Below are 22868 nucleotides of genomic sequence, written 5' to 3' on the forward strand. Positions count from 1 at the left end.
AAATACTATACTATAATGAAAATAAAACATGGTGGTGTTATAGAGTAAGGTGAGGAGAACTAATTTAGCACAGATATCTGAGATAACGAGCCAGATGTGCAACAAACTGGGGAAAAACCTTCCAAACAGAGGAAACAGCAAGTGCAAAGATCTTAAGGTGAAAAGGGTGTTGGCTCATTTCTTGGAACAAAAAGAAGGCCAATGAGCCTGGAAGGGGGCGGGTTGTACAGATGAGGGGCACAAGATAAAGATGCCTTCTTTCTGTGCTTTTGGACAAATTAATCTCTCAAAATCTCTGTAGAATGAGCATAATATTTGTACCTATCTCATAGGGATGTCATGAGTATTAAACAACATAGTGTGCCTGTAAGCTATCAACACAACATCTGGCACATAGTAAGCATTCAGTAGTATTATTTTAAATTGTTTATTTTAAGGGTAGTAATGACCTCAGTTTTTGCGGGACAGGTCCACATTGCTGTACCTCTTCCCAGCATTACTCCTAGGGAGAATTTATTGCTGTTCCAAAAGAATCAGTCACATTCCCCAGACTCCATTTGATCTCATCTTATCCAGTGGCCCAGGATGTTTGAGTTTAAATAGGTATATCTTATATATACATATAAATTGCAAATTTAAGTGAATTAAATTACAAACAAATTATTAGGAAATTAAAAGATGCCTTCAAATTTATTAGGAAAAAATCTTATGGATATTGTGTGAATATTCTATTCTGTTTTTTCTAAATATGACTGGTAATTGCAGTTAGCCAATAAACAAGGAAGGTGGATTGAGCAGGGTTAGTCCCTTCTCCCACTCAGCTGCAACTATTCTGGTCAAACTATACCAAAAGTATATCACCTCTGACGTCAAGAAGAGAGGATGGGGCAAAGAAAAAAATATATATATATAACTCAGTTTGATTCAATTCAATAAATATTTATAAGCACATACTAGTGTGTTATTTCAACATAACACACGAATATTTTAAACTCCCTTGACTCTTATTCTTTTTCTCTCACCCATCTGGCAAAATCCCAACTTCAGTTGAACCTCCTGTCTGTCTTCAGTATGCCTGCAACAGAACAGCCCTGTTCCTTTTTATATGCACCTCTAAGACTGTATCCCTGTCCATCAGAAAATATAGCTTAATTTGTAATTATACATTCCTAAGTGTTCTTAAAGATGCTAAAAAATGTGTATTTTCCCCCTAGTAGGCTATAAGCTCCAGGAAAACAAGGACTATGACTATTTCTTGCTCATTACTGTATCCCCAGAAGATGCATATATATATATACTATTGAATGAATTTGTGAATATGTTAGACACTATGATAGGTAAGCAGAGATACAAAAAGACTAAGAAATGTCATCAGTTCTCAAGGAACTTAAAATATTGTAGAATAGAGAAGAAGTGAGGTGACAAGGTAGGGTATATCTTAGTTTTGGAAGGAGGGGTCATTAAAAGTGATGTCATAACAAACTGATGAAATTTTTTTAGATCTTCAAAATATCATTTTTAAGGATAGTCTCCTAACCTACTAACGTATAATGTAGCATTGATGGGTGTTGTGGATTTAAAATATGTACACAAATTCTTTGATACTTCCCATTTCAAGAAGTGGAGCCTAATTTTCCTCCCCTGGATCTAGTGACTTGTTCTGGACAAATAGAATAAAGTGGAAGTGACAGTAGACAACCATTGAGCCTAGGTCATGAAAGGCGTTGGAGTTTCCTCCTTACTCTCCATTGGACCACTCCCTCTGGGGGAAGCCAGCTGTCATGCCAAGAGGACACATCAGCAGGTCTGTGGAGAGACCCACACGGAAAGGAACAGCTAGCAAGGAACTGAGGCCTCCTGCCAACAGCCATGTGAGTGAGCCATTTTCGAAGCAGAGCCTCCAACCCTAGGCAAGCCTTCAGATGACAGAAGCTCTAGTCTTAATTGCAACATCATGAGAGACTGAGTCATACAACCCAGTTCAGCTGTTCCTGAACTGCTGGCCCACAAAAACTTGAGATAATAAATGTTTGTTGTTTTAAGCCACTAAGTTTGTGGTCATTTGTTACATGATGACGGATAACTAATACAACAGGAACTGATATTTTTCTAGAGAGAATTGAGAAACAGTACCAGATAGGCAAGTAGCAACTACTTTTGCTCACACATCAGCTATAACACTTGAGTTTTTAGAAATTTGTCATTCCAAATATCTACCCCCAAATACTTACCAGAATGCACTTAATTGAATGTGTCTATGGCCGAGCAGCAAGATGTTGATGTAGAAATAGAAGTTAGAATTCCTAGCTTCTGGGAAATACTCTTCTTTAATCAAAGTAATACATAAAGTTTTTTTTTAGTACTACAAGTCTTAGATTGAAAAAGAGGAGTCTACTGCCCCACCCTATTCTATCCCTGAGCCCCACTATCCAATTATTTTTTTTATTAATTTTTTTTTTAATTTTTATTTTTGGCTGCGTTGGGTCTTCATTGCTGTGTGCGTGCTTTCTCTAGTTGTGGTGTGCGGGCTTCTCACTGCAGTGGCTTCTCTTGTTGCGGTGCACGGGCTCTAGGCGTGTGGGCTTCAGTAATTGCGGCACACGGGCTCAGTAGTTGTGGCTCGCGGGCTCTAGAGCGCAGACTCAGTAGTTGTGGAGCACAGGCTTAGTTGCTCCGCAGCATGTGAGATCTTCCTTGGCCAGGGTTCGAACCCATGTCCCCTGCATTGGCAGGCGGATTCTTAACCACTGTGCCTCCAGGGAAGCCCCTCCAATTCTTTAACTTGTTTTTTTTTGTATTTACCTCCACATTTCTAACTAATATGCTTATGCTGCTATTTCTTGTTAGGTCAATTTTAGGCTTTATCTTTTGACTTCCTAATAAGAAAGATAAAGATTCAGCACCCTTATATTATTCCAGATTCCCACTTCCCCTACCTCCACCCCCCCATATACAATATATACAAGTTTTGGTTAAATCACTGTCCAGCACTTGTCTTATCGTGGGGCTATGCAAGTCAAGCAATATACTATAGTTACATTTGCTTTATTGTAAAATTGTTTTGAACGTCCTATAATTAAAAGCTGCCTCATTAAAAAAATATGCTTAGCTATTTTTTAAAATCACTTTTTCTTCCCAAATTTACAATACAATTGTAAAATTCCTCTGAATAGTGTTTTTCAGAAAGTCACATCCGGTATCCCTCCAGTCCCAATTTTAACTAGAGACATCCCTACTGGAGGCCTCCATCTTCTTCTAGGGTTGCTGCATAACTCCCTTCTAGAACTTTCCTAGCTCCTCTCTTGTGTACTATCTTCTCTTTCCTGATACCCAGGTCTCCTCTTTTTTGTTTTACTCCTTTGTTTGGTTGGATCATATCCTTTCAGTGAATTTTCCTAGAAAGGATTTAAAGATGTACATTATTCTTTGTATCTAACAATATCTTAATTCTACTCTCATACTTGATTAATAGTTTGGCCGGCTATAGAATTCTCAGAATTTTGGAGGCCTTGCTCTATGGTCCTGTAGCTTCCAGTGCGTCTGTAGTACCCTTCTGATTCTCAATTCTTTGTCAGGAACCAAGATTTCTTTCTTCTTTTTGAAATTTTTATCTCTGTTAGGGACATTTTCCATCCACTGACTGGGCATTTAGTATGCCCAGTGAATCTAGACAGCCATCCCTCCATTTGGCTATTTTCTTGAATTACTTCTAAGATTATTTCCTATGTTTGCATGTTCTCTCTAAGTGGTACTCTTATTAGTCAGACTGTTCTCCTTGAATTAGTCCCCTTATTTTTTTTCTATCTCTTCTCATCTATTTCTGCCTTTTTGTCTTTTTCTTTCACTATCTAGAAGATTTCATCAGCACTTCTAACGGTTGCAGCTGGAAACAAGGTCTCTGGAGGAATCGTTAGCAGTTCACTAACTATAAGGCAGAGAGGTGTTGAAAGTGAAGTTGGAGAAATAGATAGGGACCTTGAATGTCGTGCTGAGACTCTTGAATTTAATTATTCAGAAGCATCAGATCAGGAGCATCACAGATTTTAGACAGAAGTGTGATTTACATTTTTGAGAAACCAGGCTAGCAGGGAAGATTATTTTTTGAGGGGTACAACCCTAGAAGTTGGGTAATCAGTTAAGGAAATATGGTAATAAATCAGGTGAGCAATAATCAGGGCTGAAACTAGTCCTTAGTCATAAAGATGGAGAGGAGGAAATAAACTGATGACAGAACTGGCAGGACAGAATAGGTTATGGGAGGTGAAAGAGAGGGGGAAACTGAGGATGGTTTCCTGATTTCTAGCTGTCTAGATATGTATGGCAATGTGATCAAACATTTCTGAGAAAACCAGATGGCTGTATTCAATAGGCAGTTGGATTTTGAAGCTCAAGGAAGAGATCTGAACTGGAAAAATAGATTTGGGAGTCATTAGCATAAAGGAAATATTTAAAATCATGAGATTGGGCAAGTTTCTCCAGGGGAGAGTATAGATGAGGAAAAGCACTGAAGAAAGGATAGAACACTGGGGAACACTCACATCTTAAAGGAAGGCTCAGGGAAAGCCCATGAAGGAGACAGTTAAATAATATCAGAGAACTATAAGGAGGATCTGGAATGTTCAGTGCACAGGAAATTGAATCAAAGAAAGAAGGAATCTGCTTTGTCAAAATGCAGCAGGGATGTTTATGATTTCAATGAAAAATGGCAATTAGATTTGCCAATAAGAAGGTCAGGTAAAGAAGAGTAAGAGAGTGGAGTTGGCAACCAGACTGCACATTGGGCTAAGGTATGATCCCGAAGTTAGGAAGTGAAGTCAGTTACTATTTATAGTTCATCCTTTCAGGAACCTGAGGTAAAGAAGGTGATGACAGAGCTTAGGTGGCACGTCTCCCCAACTCAGATGATCTCAAGCAGCCCAATAGAAAAGTCTAGCAATACAACATGTGCACACTTACATTCAGTAAATATTACATAGATCTAATCAAGTATCAGAACCAGACCTTTAGGTTTTTACTTAGCCTTTCTTCCTCTTGTGTGTCATAATAATCCTTTTCCTTGATCACATTTTTTTCCTTAATCATTTCCTTCTAGTCAATTCAACGTCAGAAAGTGTTCATGTACTGAGAAGTTTCCCACAGAAATTCCATTTTGAGAAATTGGACTCAAGCCATTTCCTGCTTTGGTCATTAAAAAAATAATAAGAGCTGTTATTTGCAGAGTAAACAGAATTCTGTCAAGAAATGCTGTGTACATTAAATCTAAGTCATGTTATTGTTATGATCACTAGTATTAGAATAACAAGACCGTGGCCTTGTTCATCGCTAAAAAATTTACTATTGTTTAGCAAAGTTATAATATATGGGAGGCTGTAGTTTCAGAAATCCAAGGTTGAACTATGTACCCTGTGGATGCTCCCTAGTTATTTGATAACTAATCGGTTATTTCATGGCCTTAACATAGGCAAGATGGTGTGAGAGGAGGCAGAGTTGAAGAAGTGAACTCACACAAAGGACCAACACAAAAGGGTTCTCAGGGAAATGTCAGTAATATTTATACAGTATGTATAAAACTGTATTTTACACATTCTAAAATCACTTACAAATCTTGTAGGAAAAAATATAATTTTCAAGACAATAAAGTAAGATCCAGCAATCTCACTTCTGGGTATATACCCGGATATCTGTACTTCCACATCCATCCAGCATTATTCGCAATTGCCAAAGCATGGAAACAACCTAAGTGTCTGTCAGCAGATAAATGGATAATGAAGATGTCGTATACATATACAATAGACTATTATTCAGCATGAGAAATTTGATACAACATAGATGGGGCTTGAGGGCACCATGCTAAGTGAAATAAGTCAGACAAGACAAATACTGCATGGTATCACTTATATATGGAGGAATAATAATAATGAAAAAGCAAACTCATAGAAACAGAGTAGACAACTGGTTGCCAGGGGCAAGGGGGTTGGGAAAGCAGGGAGAGGTTGATAAAGGGGTACAGACTTTCAGCTATAAGATGAATAAGTTCTGAGAATCTAGTGTGTAACATGGTGACCATAGTTGATAACACTGTATTGTATCATTGATATTTTCTGAGAGTTGAACTTAAATGTTCTCACCAAGGGAGGGGAAAAGGGTAAATATGTAAGATGATAGATGGGTTAACTTGATGGGGAGAATCCTTTCACAATGTATATGTATGTCAAACCAGTTAGATATACACTTTAAATATCTGACAATTTTATTTGTCAGTTATACTTCAATAAGGCTGGGGAAAAAAGACAATAAATTAAAAAAATTGTCTTATATGGTGGTTGTTTCTGATTTTAAGTTTGCTAGAAATTTGTTCTGGGCAAGAATTTGAATCTTATGGACTAGTGCCTTCATCCTGGGAATATTGATGTTTTTAAATTCTCCCTAATTACGGGCTATTGCATCAGAGTGAAATCCAGAGCTGATGATGTTCAGATTGCTTCTTTCTGCAATTTTAGGCTTTATTCATTTAGTTTCCCCCTTTTCATACTGTGTCTCTCATTTTTGATAGCTTAATCTTCAGATATTAATACTGTGGCCATATGAAATATATTCATTCATTTTACAAATGTGTGCAAAGATTTCTGGGAGTCACAAGCATGTTTGAGACATAATCCCTGCTTAAGGAGTTAAAAGAGATTACAGTTCAGTGGTAAAAACATAAAGTAGAACTGTCATAAAAGATTACATACTAAATTCCATGGTGTGTCCATCCATGTGCAGGGACTGGGTTTTATACATCTTTATATCTCTAATGTCAAGCTCAATCTGGCAGAGTGTAAGTTCCACCCAGTGGAACTGGGTGAAGAGGAAACCAGGAAGACTCATGATGAGGGATTGAGTGAGCTGGGTCTGGCCCTAGAAGGATAAGTAGAACCCATACACAGTATAGTGAAAAAGTAACTTTTGGAGTAAAGCGAGAGATTGTATTAATATGCACACATTGCATTTTGTAGATACTAAGATCAGAGCTTCCCCGGCCCACCAGGATGTCAGATGATTGGTGACTTTTTAATTATATGTCAATTCACTTGGCAGTGATGGACATAGCATAGGGTTTGAGTCTCACCCCTACCATACCAAGTGATTTTTAATAACGTATATAAATTCTATGCCTATTCTTCTCAGCTAGAAAATAGGTGTATAATATCTATTTGAGGCCTACCATATCCTAGAGTTATGTCAATAAGTGATGGCTTTTTAAGAAAAAACAGAAGCAGAAACAAACAGGAAAAGATTTACCAAAAAACTAAATAGAAATATTTTAGCTTTTAATGTAATGTGTAAGATGTTGGAACGTTTTCCAGTTTCACCTTGAAAATTTATCCTTAAAAAAAAGCTGATGGACCCATCCCACAGCTGGGATCAGAGGACCTGGCTCTCTCACTGCCCAGCTCCCATTCCTATAGCTCACATTGCCTCACCTCTCTGGGCCTGTTTCCTCCTATAAAAAAAACAGTAATCTCCCCCTCTGTCCACACAGTAGTCACTGGCCACATCTGACTATGAAATGTGGCTAGTTCGTAAAAAATACACATCAGATTTCAAAGCTAAAAGTAAAAAATGTAAAATATTTTATGAATCATCTACTATTGAGTATATTTTGAAATATTTTGCACATAATGGTTTCAATAAAATCGATTATTAAAATTAACTTCACCTGTTTCTTTTTGCTCTTTTGATGTGACTACCAGAAAATCTAGATTAGATATGCAGCCCTGGTCTAGATACATGATCACGAATATCCTTCTCAGCCTTAGGACTCAGCCAGGGCCACTGTGCACACGTAATTCAGTTTGATTTCCTCGCACTGAGATACGGAAGGACTGGCTGGGAGTGAGCAGGCTGGGGCGGGGACCTGCCGGAAGACACAGACCCCTCCAGCTTTCGCTCCGGCTCGGCTCTCGGAGCGGGAAGGACCCCGACTCCCACGCGGGGCTGGGGGTAGACAGCCCATTCCAGTCTCCGGGCCCCGGGAGTTAAAGGGGCCGGGGGCGGGCGCGGCGCGCCAGGAGGGGCCGAGCCGCGAAGCGGGTTGGTGCGTCAGCCTCACGCGTGGGGAAGGAAGCGGGCCTCAGGCCTCGGACTGCCACCGCGGGGTCCCCGGCACGTCCGCAGGCTGCACCGGGAAGTGGCGGCTTCTGAGAGGCTGGAGAGCCGAGGGCGGGCCTGGGAGGCGGCCGGGAGGTGGGGCGCGGCCGGGGGCAGGCCCGCGCGGGCTTCATCTGCGGACTCACGGCCTGCTCCCGATTGCTGGGGATTCCGAGGCGCGGCGCGAAGACCGCCCGGAGCGGCTATGGAACACCGCTGGGGCTTCCTGATCGGCTTCCTGGGCGCCGTGGGGCTGCTGGGCTCGGGCCACGGCGGGCAGCAGCCCCCGGAGACGGCGGCGCAGAGGTGCTTCTGCCAGGTGAGGGGTGTGCGTGGCGGCGCTGCGGGTCCCGGGACCCCTGCCTCCGCCGTGCGCTCTGTCCCGCGCGCCCGGGCAGGTGGGGCGCTGGGGGTGCGTCTCTGCATCTCCACCCTTCCGGAAGGAACCCCCGTGCTTTTGCTCCCTGGCAGGGGTTGAATCCTCTGCAGCTCGCCTGGGTTGGTGTGGACCGGTTCCCCCCTTCCCCCCCCCGCCCCAAACAGCCTGAACCGACGTCGAATCGCCCTCCCCCGCTTCCGATCACACACACACACACACACACACACACACACACACACACACACACACACACACACACACACACACACACACACACACACACACACACACACACACACACACACACACACAGTCACACTCAGTATTTTTATTTTCGCAGAACCTGGGTCTTCCTGACTTCTAATTTGACTTCTAACAGTGTGGGCTGTGCCTGTGCTGGATGTCTTCTCCGGCCTGCAGGGGGGCTGCCCTCAGATCTCCCTGTCAGGCCGGAGAATGCCTTCGTGTGGCTTTTCTGTGTCTAAGCCTAACTGCCTGGTGTCTTGGGGGCCGCGGTTGCCCTGTGACTACTCGCCCTATGTGTCCTTTGTTTTTCCTGAATGTGGTGAGACTCTTTTACCGTGACATCCATATTGCTGGTCTGAATTGGGAGAACGGTCCTCAGTGCACAAGTTTAATTACAAGCTTATTATGGTTATTTCCTTCTGTTAGTAAGAGATGTGGGTTCCTTGAGAAAAAAATTCAAAGAAAGTTACAGGTTTTTGGTGCCCACAATATCTGATATTGTAATATCATTATTCTTAAAGTCACCTTTTGGTTTGCTTCTGTTGATAAAAATTACATTTTATACAAAATTGAGATATGGGTATCCAAATTGTTCCTTTTAAGTAGACGTTACTATTAACTTATCAGAAATAACATTTTATGTGTGTAGGGGGGGTAATACTATTTCACAGAGGAAAGAAGAATTTAAATATTATGAGAAGAGGTGTCATCTCTTTCACTGCTTTAAATTCTTGGATTTTATTTTTTGCTGAGTGATTTGGAAGTTGGGGTGAGTGATAGCTGGGAAGGTGTAAGAGAAATTGAAAGAAAATTGCTGCTTTATAACTAAGAGATTGAAAAGCTCCTTTACCTTCAGTGATTATAAACAGTATACAATCAAGTACTTAAAAGAAAAAGGGTAATTTTTCTTCTGCTTACAAATATAATGTATCACAAAGTTTAAACATTTAAAAATAAGTAAATTAGAAATAAGTGGACTTAAAAATAAGGTATTCAGGGCTTCCCTGGTGGCGCAGTGGTTGAGAGTCCGCCTGCCAATGCAGGGGACACGGGTTCGTGCCCCGGTCCGCGAAGGTCCCACATGCCCCGGAGCGGCTGGGCCCGTGAACCATGGCCGCCAGGCCTGGGCGTCCGGAGCCTGTGCTCCGCAACGGGCGAGACCACAACAGTGAGAGACCCGCGTACCGCAAAAAAAAATAAAAATAAGGTATTCAGTGCAGAAAGATTCCATTGTAACATTTTTAACTATATTCTAGAGATTTGGATAATGGAATAAAAGTACATGTTGAACTTTTAAACGTTCACTCCCCTCCCCCATAACCATTTTAGATATTTGATTAAAATTGGGGAGCTTTTAGTTTTTTATATTCATTTACTTTTTCTTCTGATTAGTGTTAGGCTTTTTTACTCTTTCACAATATTTTCAAGATTAAAATACACAAAAATCTGTTAGACCTCTTTCTTTTTCTTTTAGAACAAGAGTGACTGTTTTTCTTTCCAGAGCCAAATTAAAAAGTAATAAAATGAGTAAAAAAAAATTAAGGGAAATTTAAAATGGTTTAGTTAAATAAACTTAAAAACAGAGACCATCAATTCCAATTCAATAAATGAAACACGTGTACCTTAGTTCTAATTATGTTAAGTAATAGAAGGGATGGGGGAAAGGGGAGGAAAGGAGGGAGGGGACTGTGACGAATAGACATGAAGAGAAAGATGGAGACAAACATATTGACATGCACACTGAAACAGAGGGAGAGACAGATAAAAGAAAAAAGTGGAGAAAGAAAAGATGAGGGGAGGAACAAATTATTCATTCAAAAAACATTTATAAACACTATGTACATTGATCTGAGAGTTTGGAATACAGAAATAACTATGGCATAATCCCTGCTCTGAAGAGCTTACAGTTCAGCACATCATGTTCTTTGGGGCTTGGGAAGAGGTGGGGATCCTAGGTATTTTTTAAAAATTTAAAAAATTAGTAAATATTGCTAGAAACTAAGTTTTCACCTGAGATTTGGAAATACAAGTTCAAATCTTGTCTGGTTCTATTTGCAGTTTCCAACTGGCCACACAGTGCTGTTGACTCTTTTTTGTTTATAGTCACATCCCTTTCTTCCTTCCTGTTGCCTGTGCCTCTTACCACTTCTGCCTTGAGTTACCACACCATCACCCCTCACCACACTGTTGCACGGGTGCCTGACTTAGGGGTTGTGATTTGAGCCAGAGCAGCATGTAGTTAGTTATTCGACCTTAGAAAGTCATTGAAGTAAAATGTACAAAGCTCTACAAATAATCAGACTAAATTCAATAAGCATTTATTGAGGCCTACTATGAACAAGTTTTGAGAGATCAAAAAATAAAAAGTTACAATTTAGTCCCAATTCCTGACACTCCAGAGTACGGAGACTGGTAAATAATTGGTGCTCAGCAAGTGTTAGGGAAATTATAATACAAGATGTGAACACGACAGGAGCTGAAGTATATTCTTAATTGAAGATGGGTTGACAGCTTCCAATGAATATTTAAACTTAGTCAGTTACTGCAGCGATCCCCAACCTTTTTGGACCCAGTGACTGGTTTCATGGAAGACAGTTTTTCCACCGACCGGGGCCGGGGTTGGGGGTGGGGAGGATGGTCAGGCAGTAATGCGAGCGATGAGGGGCAGCAGATGAACCTTCACTGGCTCTCCCTCCTCTCACCTCCTGCTGTGCAGCCCAGTTCCTAACAGGCCACGGACCGGTAGAGGTCCTTGGCCCCGGGGTTGGGGACCCCTGAGTTATTGCATATGCCTGTTAGTTGACATCACATCCTATTAAAACCATTTTCACTGTATGTTGTAAGTTCTTTTGAGAACAGTGCTTCAGCTTAGTTGCTCAAAGTAAGTGATCAATTGTCTGGAACTTATAAATCTTCCTTATATACATTCCGTTTCCCCCAATCCCTGTATCATTCTGTTAAAAAAAATTTTTTTACACAGAAAATTGGCTTTTTCCCCCCTGTTGGTATACAAGTTTGTGAAGTCTAACACATGTACAGTTTTGTGTAAAAACCCCATAAATCAGGACTCACCCTTTCTTTAAATCAAAATATTATTGTAGTAGGTATAGGCTTCAAGTAAATGAAGATTTTTCAGAGTTTATTCCTTTGTGACAATTATTTCCTCGTTATGCACCATTAGATAGAACGAATGTAACAGAACTTTAGTTCCAATTCATGGAATCCCAGGATGCATTTTAAAGAAATCACCTCAGAAGAGATATTGAAGCCCAGATACGGAGGCAGTATGGACATCTTTTTCATCTTTTTAAAATTAATTAGAGATGAGTTTGTAAACTTCTATACTCAGGATGTTTTATCTCTCTTAATATAGCTAATGCTGGTAACCCTCAGATCCACTTGCTTGAATGCAGTAGATCTCCGTCAGGTTAATGAAAGGGGAGTAGTTCAGATAATCCATCATAGCTACTTCAAAGGTGGATTATTTTTCCTTTGGAGTGCGTTGTAGATACACTCTGCATTCATGTATTTTAGCAGACTTACTTGTCTGGGTGTCTTGTTTAGGTCAATTTAAAAAAAAGAGTTTTTGTTAGTCAGAGTGGCTGGGCCATGGAAGAGACACTTGAGAATATGCTAAGTGGTGGGTGGAAATAAGTCCAGGATTAATACTTAGTCAGAGGGATCTTTGAAACAGGTTATACTGGAGAGGGGTCCATTGACTGTGAATGCTTCCAACATTCCAGGCTTTTCTGAACAAAGCAAGTGGACCAAAGTGTATTTAACGTTGGTTGCCATACTTTGGGTCATTTAGCAACAATTTAAAGTTCTAGCAAGACCAAGACTTTAAAGAAGAAATAGCTCATAGCATTCCATGTTCTTAGAATGGTGCCTACTAGCCAGGATAGAATCTTTTGGTGTTTCTATTCTTTCTTTAGCAGTTGTCCCAGTCTGCTCTGTCAGTGAATGAATGTTTTTCATGTTCTTTTTTTTTTTTAATGGTCATAAAACTCAATAAAATTTAGCACAACTGCAGTTCTTTGCCAAATAAAGCGCATTTTGAGCACTTTTGAAAGGTGTTTCATACAAGTATGAGGAATATATTCTTACAGTGCTTTGGAAAAAAAAAATCTATGGTAGGACTGGAAGTTGTTGGGACACAGGAAGACTATTTAGAAAGTGTTTTTTGTTTTGTCTTTCATTGCAAAGTAAAGGATACCTCTATCCAAAAACTAGAGAACAAGCAGGCCAGTGTATTTTCTTTTCCCTTGCCTTTTGTATTTTGGTATTTGGTCCAAACCAATCAGAGTCAATGGAGAAATAATGGAGCTAACATTTGGTTATCTAGTTGTGTGTTGCACTGGAGCTTCAGCTGTAAAATGTTTGGAGAATTTTAACTGCAAACCTGGCCTTTTGCTTTGGGGGAATAGCAAGCTCCCTGTCACTGGAAGCATTTAAGCAGTGGTAGGGTAATAGTAATGATCAACATTTACTGGGCATTTACTGTGGGTCGTTTTATCTTGATATCAACTCTTTGAGATGGGAACTACTGTTACTTCTATTTTTGTACTCAGATAGGAAATTGAGGCCTAGAGAAGTTAAAAAGCAGGGGCAATGTCAACAGCTAATAAGTAGCAGAGACAGGATTCCACCCTAGAAGGCCTGACTCCAGAGCCTGCCTGCTATCCACTGTTACACACTACCTCCCCTTGAGGGTGTGTGAGGGAGGGGATTGCTGGGTTGCTCTGAAGATAGCAAGAGAAGGCCTTCAAAGGCTTTCCAGCTCTTAAGAGACCAGGACTTTAAACTGGGTGATATTGTGTGTTAGGCCTACCTTGGTCCTTATATCTACCACCCTCAACAAGGGCCTTTCCTTTGCTTCCTATTAGTCTGGCCCTCCACAAAACCAAAGCTGATCATCACCTGAAGCCTAGAGCAGCGAGCTTCAAATTTTAGCATTCATCAAGCACTCGGTGTGTATGTTGCAGAGGCGGCGAGGGGGGTGCATTTTTAAAAGATTTGGATTCCTATGGTAGGGCCAGAGTTCTATTTCACTTTGGGAGGTAGTGTAGTGGTTACTTATGCAGCCATAGCACATTTTGAAGGACAGCATCAAGCCATTCTTCTTATAAATCAGCACCTGTCTTTTGGTCTTAGTTTAGGTAATAGGACTTTGCTTCGTTTCCAAGGTTCTGCCCTGGGTCCATCAACTGGAGTTCTGCCTTAGACTTTTCCTGAGACTCTATTCTGGTAACATGCCTGGTTCTCTACTTTCTAGAACTGGGCCTGGAATCATACCTGCCAGACTTCCTTCCAGGGATCGGGTTCTGCTGCCTGTTGGCAAGCTTATCTGAACAGTCAGATGGCTTGGATTTCCAAGTATCTGCCTGCCTCTCCTTTGCTGGACTCTTTCCATCCAGTGAAACTCCTTTCACCCGCTGCTGTACCTCCTTAGCTGCCCTGTGGCCTGTCATTGTCGTTGGTAATACCTCCTACTCAATTTCTAAGGTAAGGGGCAGGAGATTTTTAAATCTCCCATTGTCCTGCCTTCTCTTCCTCTGTGGCCTCTAGGTTATAAGCCACCTCTGCTCTGGAGGCATCTTGCATTTCTTTCTGATGTGGGGCTTCTTATCATTCCCTTTGTAATTAGGATATAGATCCGTAGAATATTGGACACAAAGGGTTGTTTGCCTTTGCTGCTTGCTTTCCTTGCTCTGTGAGTGCATTCCTGCCCCTTGAGTTGGCATGGTCTGGCACTGAGCACCACCATCGGTGACATGGAAGTACATAGTTATAATTAGGCAGTGCAGTGCTGGGCTCCAGTAAATGAGAGTGACAATGGACAGCATTCATTAATTCATTCACCAACCCATTCCACAAATAATTATTGAGCATCTACTGTGTGCTGTCTACAGTGCTCAGTACCGGGAATACAAAAGTGAACAAACATGAGCCTGCTCTCAAGGGTCTTAACTCTAGTGGGTGGGAGTGAGATAGATACGTTCAGTACAGTGAGGTAAGTCTTGTGTAGGAGTATGTGGAGTGTCATGGGAACACATACGAGAGACAGTTAACTGAGCAGGGGGTGAGTGGTACCTGAGGGGCAGCTTTCCAAAAGAGGGGAGGATAGATTTTTACCTTAAAAATGAATTCCTGGGGTGGGGGGAGAAATGGATTGCCTCAAACCCTTCCTCTTAAGATTTTTGTGTTTTTTTCTTTTGTGATTTAATATCTCTATCTGGCATGTGTCTCTTTGGCCTTTGCAGCCTTTGTGCCTGTTGTTCTTTGTATAATAATTTGTATCCAAGAGGAGAAACAGTAGCTTATTTTATTTTCTTAGAAGTTTTGCTTTGAAGGCTCAAAAGAAAGAGGTGTGAAAAATCAAATCATCTGGGTTAGAAGCACTTCTGTTTTTTTGGTACCCAAAATTAGGACTCTAAGATTCTTGTGTACTCAGATAATTTTTACAGGAAACAAGGACACATTTGCGTATGAAATGAAAATAGTTATTACAGTGACAAAATATGTAGATCAGATTTCTAGAAACGGAATTCTTTAGTCCAAAACAAATAAGACTAGGCAAATTGGCTAAACAAACAAACAAACAAAAAACTTAGCTCTTGAATATTGCCGTCATCATCCCAAGTATTCTTATCTCTTAGGTGAAAAATATCCATTACTGTTTTGTGATGTTCTAAAATTAAAAGATAGTGTAGGATTTTACATATTCCAAAAGGAAAACACCTAAATTCAGTATTTCAATGAAGTATTCTTAATTTGTTTCCTTACCAACAGATTTTTAAATTATTTTTTTATTGTCAATAACTCTCCCTAAAATATAATCCAAAGTGGTTTATAATGTAAAAATTCAGACCAAAGTATAAGGATCTCTTTTCTGCAGCATGCTGTATATTAAAAAAATAAAAATTTTAGTTTAAAAAAATCATAATATATTTTTTACTTACTTAAAAGCGCTGCTTAATTAATTCTGTTAGGTGTTTGCCTAGTCCCAAATAAACATCTCAGAATTTTAGCTTCACAACTGTTAACAATGTCTGATTATAATATGATTTCCCATTGCCTCTAATTATAACATGATTTAATAGTTTGATTTAGTAAATACAGTTCAGACATTGGTTTTAAGCATTTGAAGATCAGGATTGGCTTTGTGGTTAATTTGCTATCTCAGTGTTGCTAAGGATAAGTCATTTCTAAGTACCATTTCAAATCTATAAAAATTGTCATGGCCAATATTTGAGGGTTGTTAGATCCTTATAATGAGTTATTGTTTCTCTTATAAATTCAATATCACTTCTTTTTATACATTCACCAAGCTAGTCTGTGACCTACACATCCTGTGGGAAACTAAAATAAAGGAAAGACAGAGACAACTGAATTATAAGAATATAGAGTCTCAGAAAAACCAAGGATGGGAATGCCACTGGGCTTCAGGAAAGATGGTGGAAGTGGGAGCAGGCAAACCCTAGGGAATCCAGCTAGCATATGTTCTCCATCTCCTATCTCTGCTTCTCTGTGTCTTTAAAAATCTTTCCTCTCTCTGCCAACTGGCTCACATGGTCCTCAGTTCATGTGATGGAATATGGTCTGAGTTTACTTGTTCACTGGTTTAGTGACGGAGACATTGCTCCTTCTTAGCCTCAATTCCTGATTCCTGGAGAGGGAACCATGACTTGTTTTGGCTTAGATGCCAAACCCCGGTCAGTCTTGGGGAGCAGGGTTATAGAGTGGCTGCAGGGGACCAACTCTTTGGGGGTATGTGTGTCATTATGAGCTCAGTACACCCACCCTACAAAAGGTATCCACTGTGTTCCTATAGGTATATAGTAAGAGCAATAGCATCACTAGATTATGGTCATGTCCCATCTCAGAAAATTATGGGGAGGAGGGAAGCTAGGGGTTGGTTGAGTAAAGGGCTCTTTTATCGTAACCATGTAAGGAAAAAACCCTGTTGCGTCTATGACATTTTGATATAATATTCCATTTTCTTTGTAACAGGTTAGTGGTTACTTGGATGATTGTACCTGTGATGTTGAAACCATTGATAAATTTAATAACTACAGGCTTTTCCCAAGACTTCAAAAACTCCTGGAAAGCGACTACTTTAGATATTACAAGGTATTTAAAACCATTTTTTTTTTGGTATAGGAACACTTAACGTTTAAATGGGTAATTACATTTTCTTAGGAATCACTAAGCTTCAAAATTGTGCTTATTATTTAAAATTGAGCAAGGCTATATTAGGAAAATTCTGTTCACAAGAATGAACCATATGGTTCTAAAACGACCCATTGGATACTTTTAATTTCAGTAATTGAGTTTTGAACACAAGAGTTAGAACTATTTGGTCAAATTGAAGTCAGAACAGAAACTGTTATATCGTTATCAAAGTCATGAGTTGTTCATAACATTCTAAAACATCAGATTTACTCCAATTAATATAAAAAGAGAAATATTTTTGAGAAGAAGCATGACTTTGTTCTGACCTGTATTGTTCTAACAAGTCACTTGTGACATTTTATCTTGAGATATCTATTGAAAGAGTTTAGAAAACCTCATCATTGGAGTATGTAGTTACAATCTGAGTTCACAATTGTCTGTTAGCTGTTACTTTCATTAAAAGACTGTGAGTTGAAAAAGAAAAAAAAAAGAAGACTGTGAGTTGAGCAGTGATAACATGAGCTACTTTGGCTCCCCGTTGCCATCTGTTCAGAGTCTGTTTAGTAGCAGAGTTTGTCATTTTAACCAAGTCTACCAATTTATTCATACCAGCTACACACTTATACCACCACTGAAATTTGATAGTGGAAGAAATATAATAATTGTAGCTGATAACATGACCAGGTTATAGTATCATAATTCCACATCTGTCTGTTATAATCTCAAAATTCTTTTATAACTTTTTTCTAATATTTTATTTTACAGGTAAACCTGAAAAGGCCGTGTCCTTTCTGGAATGATATCAGCCAGTGTGGAAGAAGGGATTGTGCTGTCAAGCTTTGTCAATCGGTAAGAACAGTGTATACGTTTAAGAACTGTCACATGTTTTTTTGAATAATTGTGACTTTTGAAAGGGGCCAGTATAACTGAAATAACATTTCAATCCTTAGGTTAAATATAATGTTGTTTAAAATTAACATATTAAAAACCTAAACTTACAAATATAAAACCTATTTTGAATTATTCTGTCTTCATAATAATAGAATTTAAATTTTGTGGTTAATATAATCCTTTGATTTATTACTGAGATTAATAGTTCTTTTGGCTTGATATTTGTTTTTCTTCTTATGTCTTATCCAAAGTTGTGTTTGTGGTATTAAAAAAAATGAAATTAATTGAGGTACAAATAAAATCTCTCCCTTTTTCTGTGGATGTATTAATTTTCTTCCTTGGGGAGGGTCTGGACAAAACCACTGGCTTTACTTAGGAATTCTCAGATTGGCTGCCCATAGAGGCTGGACTCTCTGTCAGTCGAAAGGCCAGTTATTTATCCCCTTTACAGTGAATCAGAACAATGTTCTTTCACTTCCATTATTAATTGGCCAATGTGAAAAAGAAAAACAGTATCCAGTGTTAGTCTGGGAATAAGAAATGAGCACTCTGGTGGCTAAGTCTTTTTGGAGATCAATTCAGCAAATGTATCCAAACAATAAAAAAGGTACATATCCTTTGACCTAGCAATTCTGCTAAGAATTTCACTACTAAAATAATTAGATAGATGTCCAAAGATGGCCATAAAGCAATACTGAATATTGTAAAGATGCCAGTTCTGCTGAAATCAGTCTATAAATTTGGCATAGTTTATTATATGAAAAAATTAGAAACCATCTAAATATCTGGTCATAGGAAAAGACTATACATTGACCTAGTTCAGAGTGTAGAAGAGTACACAATAAAGTGATTGTCCCTGTGTGGGTCCTTCCCTTTGGGCAGGTGTAATCTATTTCAGGAATGTACTGAATATACTTAGCATTAGAATAGGACCCTGCAATTTACAGAGCTCTCCCACATACATCATTATCTCTACTCACAGCATCTCTTTGAGGATAGGCAGATAGGTCCTGTGTTATTAAGTGGCCAACACACAACTAAAAACTAGTACCATTTTCCTCTGAAAGAGGAAAGCGCCTTAAAAAATGGTTGATTCCAAGACTGGAACAAGAGATATATAAGATGAACCTGGAGTATCTTGTCATAACAGAAAACAAAAAGTGCTGTTAAAGATTACTGGGGTAATATAAATAAGACACAGGTGCAGATAAAGACACTGGTCAGATAAAAAAGACACAGGTCAGCACTTAGTGGGTCTTCTAGTGGCCAAATGTGGGACAGTTTGAGCATTAAAAGGAATAATGGCGGGCTTCCCTGGTGGCGCAGTGGTTGAGAGTCCACCTGCCGATTCAGGGGACGCGGGTTCGTGCCCCGGTCTGGAAAGATCCCACATGCCGCGGAGCGGATGGCCCCGTGAGCCATGGCCGCTGAGCCTGTGCGTCCGGAGCCTGTGCTCTGCAACGGCAGAGGCCACAACAGTGAGAGGCCCGCATACTGCAAAAAAAAAAAAAAAGGAATAATGGCTAAGTGGCTATTTTTACATTTCCGTGCTGTAATATAACATGTGTATAATCCATAGCATAACTTGTTGGATTTTTTGTTTACTTTTTTTTTTCCTTTTTGGGTTCGCGGGCCTCTCACTGTTGTGGTCTCTCCCGCTGTGGAGCACAGGCTCCGGACGCACAGGCCCAGCGGCCATGGCTCACGGGCCCAGCCGCTCCGCGGCACGCGGGATCCTCCCGGAGTAGGGCACGAACCCTTGTCCCCTAGCATCGGCAGGCGGACTTCCAACCACTGCGCCACCAGGGAAGCCCGGATTTTTTGTTTACTTTTAAGAAATATCATAAAGACTGAGTAACTATTCTCAGTTAAAAAATAACCTGTTAACTTCAGTAATTTGTTCTGTGAATTTTTCTTATAAATCATAGAGCTTTAAAATATTTTTTCAGAAGATAGAATAAATGTCATCTAAAAGCATTTAAAATTTTTTTTAGGATGAAGTTCCTGATGGAATTAAATCTTCAAGCTACAAGGTATGTACATATACTTATTAACGTGTCTAGTATTGAGCAAAAACTAAAAAAATTCACTTCCCCTGCCAGCTACTACCCCACTTCTCTGGTCCCCTTTGCAGTGAAACCCCTTGAAAGTTATTTGTACTCAGTGGCTGTAATTCTTTTGTTTCTTTTCTTTAACCCTTTATTAAAGAAAACTTGAAAGGTAAAAGTAGAGGGGAGAAAACAAAATAAAACATGTGTACCCATCACGCAGCTTTAGCAATTACCAATATGTGGTCAATCTTGTTTCATTTGTACCTCCCATTCCATTCTCCCAGTTATTTCAAAGCCAATCTGAGATAACTCATTTTGTTTACAAATACTTCATATACATCTCGAAGACAAAAAGCACTAAAAAAGCCCCACATAACCAAAGTCAGGGTTCCAATTTCTCTAGTTGTTTCATATGTGCCTTAATAGTTGATTTAAAACAGGATTCAAACATATTCCACACATTGCGCTTGGTTGATGTCTCTATGTCTCTCTCTCTCTCTTCTTAAATAAATTAAAAAATTTATAATAGTTTTAGGTTTACAGAAAAATTGTAGAGATAGTACAGTTTTTCCGTATATTCCATACCCAGTTTCCTCTATAATTAACATCTTACATTAGTATGGTGCATTTGTTACAATTAATGAACTAATTTTGACATGTTATCACTAATTAAAGTCCATAGTTCATTCAGATTTCCCTTAGTTTTCCACCTAATGTCCTTTTTCTGTTCCAGGATCCCATCCTGGAAACCATATTATATTTAGTTGTCATGTCTCCTTAGGCTCCTCTTGGCTGTGACGGTTTCTCAGACTTTCCTTGTTTTCAATAAGGTGTTTCAGAGGAGTACTGGTCAGGTATTTTGTGGAGTGTCCCTCAATTGGGATTTGTCAGATATTTTTCTCATGATTAGACTGAGGTTATGTATTTTTGGAAAGAAGACCACAGAGGTTAAAAAAGAAACAGTGCCGTTTCATCACATCCTATATCAAGGGTACATACTATCAACATGACTTATCACTGTTAATGTTAACCTTGGTCACCTGGCTGCGGTATTTTTTGTCAGCTTTCTCCACTGCAGATTTATTCTTTTTTTGCGCTTTCCATACTTTATTCTTTGGAAGGAAGTTACTAGGCCCCGCCCACATTTTAGGAGCGCTTCATCTCCTTGAGGGTATAAATTGTTTGGAATTCTTCAGTGTGAGAGATTTGTTATCTTTTCCCTCCATTTCCTTATTTGTTCAATCATTTCTTTGTCTTGTGGGTATTTATTTTCTATCGTGGATTATAACCTAGTACTCCTTTATTTTGTTGTTCATATCGTTTCAGTTTTCACACTTGGGAGCTGTTTCAGTTGGCTCCTGTGTCCCTTTGACATACCCCCATCACTGTTTTTTTTCCCTTTTGATAGCACGTCTTTATTTTCTGGTTCTACTTGAACATTTCCTGCTCTTAAGTCTCTTTTAATCTAGATTCATTCCCCACCACACTGCCCTTTTTCTTTCTTTGCCACTTATGTGTTGAAGGAAATGAATCAATATCCTATAGAATTTCCCACATTATGTCTTTAGTGATTGTATCCCTGTCATGTCATTTAACATATCACTCTCTTCATTTTCCATAAACTGGTAGTTAAGTATTATAGCTTATCAGAGTCAGATTCCCCTTTAAAATTACTTATTTTCTGCTTTATTGAGGTACAGTTGACTAATAAAATTGTAAGATGTTTATAGTGTACATTGTGATGATTTGATACATGCATACATTTTGAAAGGATTCCTCTCATTTAGTTAATTAACTCATCCATCATCTCACATATTTATCTTTTTTTTTTGGTGAGATCATTTAAGTTCTACTCTCAGCAAATATAAATGATACAACAACAGTGATACATCAACTGTGGTCACCATGTTACACATTAGATCCTCAGACCTTATTCATCTTATAGCTGAAAGTCTGTACCCTTTTACCAACCTCTCCCTGATTTCCCCACCTCCTTGCCCCTGGCAACCACTTTTCTACTCTCTGTTTCTATGAGTTTGACCTTTTTTTTGTTTCTACATATAAGTGATACCATGCAGTATTTGTCTTTCTCTGTCTGGCTTATTTCATTTAGCACAGTGCCCTCAAGGCCCATCCATGTTGTAGCAAATGGCAGGATTTCCTTCCTTCTCATGGCCGGATAATATTTCATCATATATATATATCTCACATCTTCTTTTTATATTCAACCATTGACAGATTGTTTACATATCTTGACTATTGTGAATAATGCTGCAGTGAATATGGGAGTGCAGATATCTCTTTGATATCCTGTTTTCATTTCCTTGCGATATATACCCAGAAATGGGATTGCTTGGGCATTTGGTAGTTCCATTTTTAATTTTTTGAGAAACCTCTATGCTGTTTTTCATAGTGGTTGCACCAATTTACGTTCCCACCAACAATGCACAATAGTTGCCTTTTCTCTTAATCCCTGCCAATGCTGGTTATCTTGTCTTTATGGAGATGTCCATTCTAACAGGTGTGAGGTGATGTCTCATGGTTTTGATTTGTATTTCCCTAATGATTAGTGATGCTGAGCACCTTTTCAGGTACCTCATTTGTATGTGTTTTTTGTAAAAATGTCTTTTCAGTTCCTCTGCCCAGTTTTTAATTGACTTGATTTTTTGCCATTAAGTTGTGTGAGTTCTTTAATATATTTTGGATATTAACCTCTTACCAGATAACTGATCTGCATATTTTTCTCCCATTCTGTAGGCTGCCCTTTCATTTTGTTATTGGTTTCCTTTGCCGTGTGGAAGGTTTTTAGTTTGACGTAGTCCCAATTTGTTTATTTTTGCTTTTGTTGCCTTTGCTTTTGGTGTCAAATCCAAAATACCTTTGCTAAGTCCAGTACCAAGGAGCTTACCCTCTATGTTTTCTTATGGGTTCAGGTCTTAAGTTTAAGCCTTTAATCCATTTTGAGTTGATTTTTGCACATGGGGTAAAAAAGG

General features: G+C 39.3%; 1 protein-coding gene across 2 annotated transcripts in view; it reads left to right on the top strand.

Moving 5' to 3' along the window:
* The first annotated feature begins 7886 nt into the window (after nt 1–7886).
* Nucleotides 7887–22868, top strand: part of ERO1A (endoplasmic reticulum oxidoreductase 1 alpha) — a 44506-nt gene continuing 29524 nt past the window's right edge. For both annotated transcript variants that reach the window (XM_060142582.1, XM_060142590.1), the window contains exons 1-4: nt 7887–8452; nt 16772–16891; nt 17699–17782; nt 19819–19857. In XM_060142582.1, coding sequence (XP_059998565.1) covers nt 8339–8452; nt 16772–16891; nt 17699–17782; nt 19819–19857 — 357 coding nt within the window. In that variant the 5' untranslated portion in view covers nt 7887–8338. The remainder of the gene's footprint in view (nt 8453–16771; nt 16892–17698; nt 17783–19818; nt 19858–22868) is intronic.

The sequence above is a fragment of the Lagenorhynchus albirostris genome, chromosome 1, assembly GCF_949774975.1.
Source record: "Lagenorhynchus albirostris chromosome 1, mLagAlb1.1, whole genome shotgun sequence".
Classification (NCBI taxonomy): Eukaryota; Metazoa; Chordata; class Mammalia; order Artiodactyla; family Delphinidae; genus Lagenorhynchus; species Lagenorhynchus albirostris.